General features: G+C 49.8%; 1 protein-coding gene across 1 annotated transcript; it reads right to left on the bottom strand.

Annotated features, from left to right (window-relative positions):
- Positions 1-1460: 1460 nt before the first annotated feature.
- Positions 1461-5660, bottom strand: LOC120989955. The gene is made up of 2 exons (XM_040418424.1): positions 3109-5660; positions 1461-2186 (listed from the first exon to the last, which is right to left on the bottom strand). Exons 1-2 carry the CDS (start codon positions 4819-4821, stop codon positions 2169-2171), a joined length of 1731 nt encoding a protein of 576 aa, XP_040274358.1. The 5' UTR covers positions 4822-5660; the 3' UTR covers positions 1461-2168.
- Positions 5661-7865: the final 2205 nt, after the last annotated feature.

Here is a 7865-nt window from a genome sequence, read left to right as displayed (position 1 = left end):
TGCCAGCCGGATCCCCAATACACTAAGTATGAGTGAATAGACCCTAAGGAAGGGAAGGTCCCAAAATAGATGCAGAGTGTTTTCCAAAAGGGGAATGCGAAAGAACACAATTTTTCACTGTGAAATCTGCCCTGAAAAACCTAGCCTGCACATAAAGGATTGCTTTAAAGTGTACCACCCATGAATTTTGTCCTTTAGGTACCTGTAATCTTACCACCTTATTACATTCTGATACACTCTGCCTAGCTTACATATTCACTTTTCACCATCCACTACACATTCATGAGTAGGGTTATTGGCTACGCTCGGGTCCACTACCCATCATTTAGCTAACTAACCTTCCCCATTTCCTCTCCCAATAACCACACACAGCCACTGTTTGGATTAAATCGGCCACAGCAGCCGTCTTTTATTAAATAATATAAATAACATGAATAAACATAACACTTGATATAACAATGACATATATATATAAATATATACATGTCTAACTGACGAGGGAGGTCCTAGAAGCCGCCTAACTGCACCTTAAACGACCACAAACCACCACGGCAATTCCATCTTGCCCCCAGCCGCGTACCACAAGCTCGGGGACACCAACTGACGGACGCCATACCAAGCCAACCAGGTGCCCCAACTCTGAGAGTCCAGCCCCACCATTGAGGCCCTCTCATTCACCGTTACCATCCAGTAGCCCCAGCTTCTATGACCTCCCCCCGCCACGACTGCTGCGACAAACGCAACACTTAACGACACACTCCGTCCACCACCCCTTGTCCATTTTTTTTTTTTTTTTTTTATATACATTTATTTATTTATAAAATACACATTTTTTTTTTTTTTTTTTTTTTTTTTTATATATGCATCCCCTCTATAATATACCGTTGCCGCCCTGAAACATCCAAGTACACACTACGGGAGGGAGGGAGGGAGATGCTGGCTCTCTGCTCCTAAAATGGCGGGCGCTGACCTGCCTCACCACTACTTCAGCCTGCCGCTCCCCGCCCCTTTCTAGCTCCTCCCCCCTTTTCCTGCACTCATCCACTTAACCCTTACCTTCCCTGACCCTTGCTCACAAAACCCCTCATGCCGGCCTCCCCTGAAGCGTGCCGCTTCGTCCGGCCTCACTTGAGTAGGGTTATTGGCTACGCTCGGGTCCACTACCCATCATTTAGCTAACTAACCTTCCCCATTTCCTCTCCCAATAACCACACACAGCCACTGTTTGGATTAAATCGGCCACAGCAGCCGTCTTTTATTAAATAATATAAATAACATGAATAAACATAACACTTGATATAACAATGACATATATATATAAATATATACATGTCTAACTGACGAGGGAGGTCCTAGAAGCCGCCTAACTGCACCTTAAACGACCACAAACCACCACGGCAATTCCATCTTGCCCCCAGCCGCGTACCACAAGCTCGGGGACACCAACTGACGGACGCCATACCAAGCCAACCAGGTGCCCCAACTCTGAGAGTCCAGCCCCACCATTGAGGCCCTCTCATTCACCGTTACCATCCAGTAGCCCCAGCTTCTATGACCTCCCCCCGCCAACAACGCGCAGCTTGACAGCCCTTAAGCTCGCGCGTTCCGCCACACCCGGAGGGCTGTTTCAATACCTCCCTGCAAGTCCAGTGACCACAAATCAATGCCCACCGCATTGAGGTGGACTCCATCCTGTCTCCAAAAGCCTCCTGTTCCTGCTTCCAACTCGGGGTGCCTCACCACCACCGCCCCATGTTTGGCACAGAACCGCCCAATCACCCTGTTCAGCTTAATCCTAGCCTTATTCAGCCTTTCAACCGATCTCGCCTCCCTCCAGACCTTCCTGGGGACAATATCCGACCACACAGTGACAACTGACGGGAAGAGGGACCACAAACGCAAAAAATCAAAACGTATATCCCTGATCAACTCTCTGCAAGGTCGGACCCCTAGGTCATTTCCCCCAACATGCAACACCAAGATATCTGGGACTCTATCTAACCTGGCTTGCCGATGAACCTCCTGCAAAACACTACCCCACACCATACCTCTGCGTCCGATCCATCTTACTATGGCTGTCCCCCGATCAAACCCCAGCTGCCGCCCATTCTGCCGAACATCCGCTCGTAATGCCCCCCAGAACACGAACGAATGGCCCAGGATCCAAACTAATAACGGGGCATCACCTGAAAAAAGAACGAGACAAACATGGTTAGACACAGCCTTAAACTGCCCCTAAACGCACATACAGCCGAAAACGCTCCGACTCCCACCTCCCAATACGCTTAATCACTTCATCTCGCACCCCCAAGCGAGCAGCCTCCGTGGCAGCACCTATCCTGAAGGAATGACCCGTAAACTTGCCAGAGTCCATTCCTAGATTACGCAAACATTTCTTGAATACCGCTATAAATTGAAATCGCGATAAAAAGGAGCCATCCTCATGTCTGAGAATCGGGCCTGCCGCGACCCCTGCCCTTCCTTGAAAATCACGCAAACACCGTACTGGACACACTAGACATCCCGGCACCTCAAACAATGAGACTAAATGACCCCTCCCCTCCTGATCCGTCTTTGAAAATCTCAGATAAATCAGCACCCTGTCGTCATATAACGTTACATCCTCACTCCTCAGACCCCCTTCCCGCTGCACACTTGCACACACTAACTCCCCTAAACGAAAGGCTCCGAAAAAAGCCAGAGCAAAGGCTAGTCTAAATAAGCTCACCTCCCAAGCCGAGCGACACACTCCAGCTACCTGCTCCCCTAACTGTAACAATAACGAAAAGGACACCGGTAGGCGGGAATCTTTGACACGCTGAAACCTTCTATAACCCTTCAAAATTTGTCGGACCAAAAAGGACTTAGTAATGTCCGGGGAATTCCGCAACTTGAATCCGAAAGCCAAGCCCGCCATGCAACCATTGATCTTGGCAACCGACCAACCTTGATCCTTCACGTGGCCAATGAACAGTAACAACGGAATTTCCCCGTCCAGTACCTCGACCCCTAGGTCATTACACCACTGCTGCCACCTACTCCAAGCCCTATCGTACATCCTCCACGTGCCTTCACTCAATGATGCCTGCAACAGACAAGCTACGGTACCTCCAGGATCTCCCACAACGACTCTGGACACACCAATCCGACCTGACTCGCCTCCGGGGCCAGCTGGCGAAACCGCTCCCACTGAAAACGAGAAAGTGCGTCAGCTATACAGTTAGAGGAACCAGGCACATGCACCGCAAACACCCAAGCATTAAGGGACAAGCACCGGAGAACCAACTGCTGCAATAGGCAAATAACTGGGGGGGAAGAAGCCGTTACACTGTTGATGGCTTGCACAACTCCCAAGTTGTCACAATGGAAACGAACCTTCTTGTGCCGAAACTTCTCCCCCCAGAGCGTGACTGCCAACACAATGGGGAAGAGTTCCAACAATGCCACGTTTTTTACCCACCCTTTTCGTACCCAGGACTCAGGCCACCGACCCGCACACCACTGCCCTTCACAGTACGCCCCAAAACCCGCTCCACCCGCAGCATCCGTAAACAATTCGAAATCAAACGCATCAACCACCCCCCCCATAACTAATGCTCTGCCATTAAACTGTTTTAAAAAGGAATCCCAAACTTTCAAATCCCCTTTCAACTCACTGCCTAGTCTAATAAAATGGTGGGGAGACACCACCCCTCCTGTCGCCGAAGCCAACCTCCTACTAAAAATGCGGCCCATAGGTAGGATTCTGCATGCAAAATTTAATTTGCCCAACAAAGACTGCAGGTCCCGCAGACGAATCTTTTTTGCTGTCAATGCCGCCGCCACCTCTGTTCTTAAATCTGACACTTTGTCTACTGGTAGCCTACACTCCATCCGCTGTGTATCTATGACAATACCCAAAAAGCTTAGCTCAGTAGCCGGCCCCACCGTTTTGTCCACCGCTAACGGGACTCCAAAACACTCAAAAACAGACTGTAATGTGGATAACAACAACGAACAAACCCTAGATCCCCCCGGCCCCAAACACAGGAAATCATCCAAATAATGAATGACAGAGTGACAACCTGATTCCTGAACCACCACCCACTCCAGAAAAGAACTAAAACGCTCAAAATATGCACACGATATTGAACAGCCCATTGGCAAACACCTATCCACAAAATATGCGCCATTCCAAAAACAACCCAGTAAATACAAACTATCCGGGTGAACTGGCAACAACCGAAATGCCGCTTCAATGTCACATTTTGCCAACAGGGTACCCGGACCCAGCTTCCTTACCCATTCCACAGCCGCATCAAAGGAAGCATAAACCACAGAACAAAGTTCCGGGTCAATGCCCTCATTGACCGACGCACCCTTAGGGAATGATAAATGGTGGATGAGCCTAAATTTATTAGGCTCCTTCTTAGGGATCAAACCCAAAGGGGAAACTCGCAAGTTACTGATGGGTGATGTAACAAACGGACCATCCATCCTCCCTAGGGAAACCTCTTTAGCTAACTTTCCTGTCACTATGTCCGGGAACTGCAATGCCGAGCGCAAATTCTTCCGCTTCTCTAAGACTGGTAACGGGTGTGAAGGTATATGAAAACCGAACTTAAACCCTGAATACAAAAATTCAGCTAACTCCTGGTTCGGATATCTATTTAGATGCCCCACCATCCTTTCCACTCGCACTGGGGTCTGCCCCTTTTGCAAAACTATCCCCCCCCCTTTGTCTACCCCCTCTAAAACATCTGCTAGCCCCATGGCCCCCGCCACACACGGAACATTCATGCCTAAATTTGCATTTTTGGCCGAATTTGCAACTTCCCTCATTGAAAAGGAAGCAGTATCCTCTTCCAACTGGGGGCGTCCCTGTACCTTGCTGTACCCCAACCCCTGACTCACTCCGAAAGGACTGACCACTCCTACCTGGCGCTGTCACCCTCATCCATAACGCAATGTCCTTATGGTCCCATCTCATATTAGGACGGACTGCTTTCCTCTGACGAAACTGCTCGTCATACCGTAACCACCCGGAACCCCCATACACTCTATAGGCTTCCCCAATAGCATCCAGATAGCAAAATAAAGGGGAACAGCATTCCGGACTCTTCTCCCCAATCACACTTGCCAAAATAGCAAAGGCCTGTAGCCAATTACTAAATGACCTAGGGATAAGGCGATAGCGACGCTTATCATCATCCTCCTTTCTTACTCCGTCCTTTTTTACCACATCAAGGTTGAACCGCTCCAACGGAAGCAGCGAAAAAATTTCTATATACTCTCCCTTCCAAATTTTCTCACGCACCTCCGTTTTCAAATGCGCTCCCAGGGGACCCTCAAAGCAAACATACACCTCCCCTTTTGCGGCGTCATCTAATCTGGGCCTATCCTCCTCACCTCCCGCCTGCGTCTGCACTGACACTGATTCGGCTACACCTGTGCTATTGGCCACTGCTACATTACTATTGTTAGCGGTCGCCGGTACATTGCTATTTTCTGCCCCCAACCCCCACGCTGCTAAGGGGGTAGCCCCCATTGCCCCCCTATCCTGACTAACCCCAGCTAAACCACACAGCAAGCGCCCCAAACCACCGATAATAGCACTATTGCTCCCCCCCGCCCCAGGCGCCACATTAAATATAGATAACAGTGTTCCCAGTGATGTCTCACCTAACTGCCCGGGTGCTGTGAACCCGGCAGCCGCAGGTCCTGATTCCTGACGGACGACTCCTGGATCCACGACGTTCCTTTGATGGGTACTTGCGCTGTTCGACGGCAGCACCCCAGGCGGATCACTGCTGGGTGCGTTAGGAATGGCTCTGGGACGCACTCTGTCTTCCACGGTGTCAGGACCAGTAGCAAACTGTCCGCCCTCAGGAAATGGCCTGCGCAACTCCCTGTCCTCCATATAAGCATCTGCACGCCTGTCTTCATGCCCAAGAGGCCTGCTCTGGGGCGGGGAGCCGTCCAGAACAGCCTCGTCCTCCTCCTCTGTAAGAAGCGCATCATGGCAAGGCCTGCGCCCGTCCCTGGCACCTACAGGCGCAGCCTCGTGTGCCACTGAAAGGGGCTCATCCTGTAAGGGCCTGCGCCGGGCCGCCCTGGCCGACCGCGCAGCCCCGCTGCTGCCTCTGCTGCCACTACCTCTCCCACGCTGAGCAGGCCTCCGACTCCTGGGGACAGGAGGGGATCCTGCAGAACCAGGTCCTGACTCCCCTGTTGCTGCCGCGATGGGCTGAGGGGAAGGCCCCACAGCCTCTGGAGGGTCCCGCCGGACATATGGATTCCTCCCACGCCGGGAGGTCGCAGTAGCCTTAGAATGCTCCCGGCGTGGAGGGTCCCTTGTGGGGCTCCTGACACGGCGCCGGACCCGGGGGGGGTAAATCAGGGCTCAGGCGCGCCGGCGGCCGTACCCGCCGCGGCCGTGTAGCTGCTGGAGTAGGGCTAGACGTACCCACCTCCGCCCCCCCTAGCAATGCGGTCACCTGCTGCTCCAGCCAGTCGCTGCCCCTGGTGTCCGCCGCTTCCCTCAAGCGCCGCAGCATCACCTCCACTGCTTCTGCCATTGCTGAATCCGATGCTGCAGTTCAGAAGATGTTGGCTCTCTGCCAGATGCTGGCTCTCTGCTCCTAAAATGGCGGGCGCTGACCTGCCTCACCACTACTTCAGCCTGCCGCTCCCCGCCCCTTTCTAGCTCCTCCCCCCTTTTCCTGCACTCATCCACTTAACCCTTACCTTCCCTGACCCTTGCTCACAAAACCCCTCATGCCGGCCTCCCCTGAAGCGTGCCGCTTCGTCCGGCCTCACTTTTCTGGAGTCACTTGGCACCAGTTGGGCCCAACACATTGGGCACTGAAATGGCATCTGTGGGAAAATTGCAATTTTCATTTTTCATTACACATTCATTTTAATTAAAACACTTACAGGGTGAAAATGCTCACTACCCCCCTTAATAGATTAATTGAAGGGTATAGTTTTCAAAAAGGGGACACTGTTTGCGGCATTCTTTTTAAATTTTGGTTTTAATAAAAGACATTACATGTTTTATAACAAATATAGAAAAATGACCTAAAACAGGAATTAGTTAGCCTTTGGCATTTAGTGTTGACAATTCTTTTTATATGTCACATCACGGCCTTTGCAATTTTCAGCCAGTGCTGTGTAAATCACTAAATTAAATTTTCAAGGGTCCACATGTAGGGTATTTCTACAATCAGGAATCACAGCATAATAATTAGAGAGCTGACTTTTCACTGTTTAATAAGCTGGGTACAAGATATTGGGAACTGAAATTAAATATTTGTGGAAAAATTGCAATTTTCATTTTCCCCCATCCATTATACATTTATTTCTGGAAAATATCTGTTAGGTGAAAGTGCTCACTACTCTCTTGAAGGAATTCCTTGAAAGGTATAGTTTCCAAAATGGGGTCACTTTTTGGAGGCTTTAACTACAGGGGTTTCTCTGAGTTTCTGGAGCATGGTTCCCGAAAATCATTCTAGCAAAATCTGCCCTCCAAAAGACAAATGGCGATCCTTCCCTTCTGAGCCCTGCTGTGTGCCCATACGGAAGTTTATGACCACATGTGGGATATTTATGTAACCTGCCAAATCAGGGTAATAAATATTGACATTTGTTTTGCTGTTAACATTTACTGTGTTATAGGAAAAAAAATTTGATTAAAATGGAAAATCTGCAAACAAAAATGAAACTTTTAAATTTCACCTCCATTTTGCTTGAATTCCTGTGGAACACCTAAAGGGTAAACAAAGTTTGTACATTCATTTTTGAATAATGTGAGGGGTGTAGTTTCTAAAATGGGGTAATTGTAAAATTTTTTTCTATTATGTAAGCCCCTCAAAGTCACCTCAGAA

Source organism: Bufo bufo, chromosome 2 (genome assembly GCF_905171765.1).
Source record: "Bufo bufo chromosome 2, aBufBuf1.1, whole genome shotgun sequence".
Lineage (NCBI taxonomy): Eukaryota > Metazoa > Chordata > Amphibia > Anura > Bufonidae > Bufo > Bufo bufo.
The sequence above is the reverse complement of the archived record's forward strand: the minus strand, read 5'-3'. Positions and strand labels throughout refer to the sequence as shown.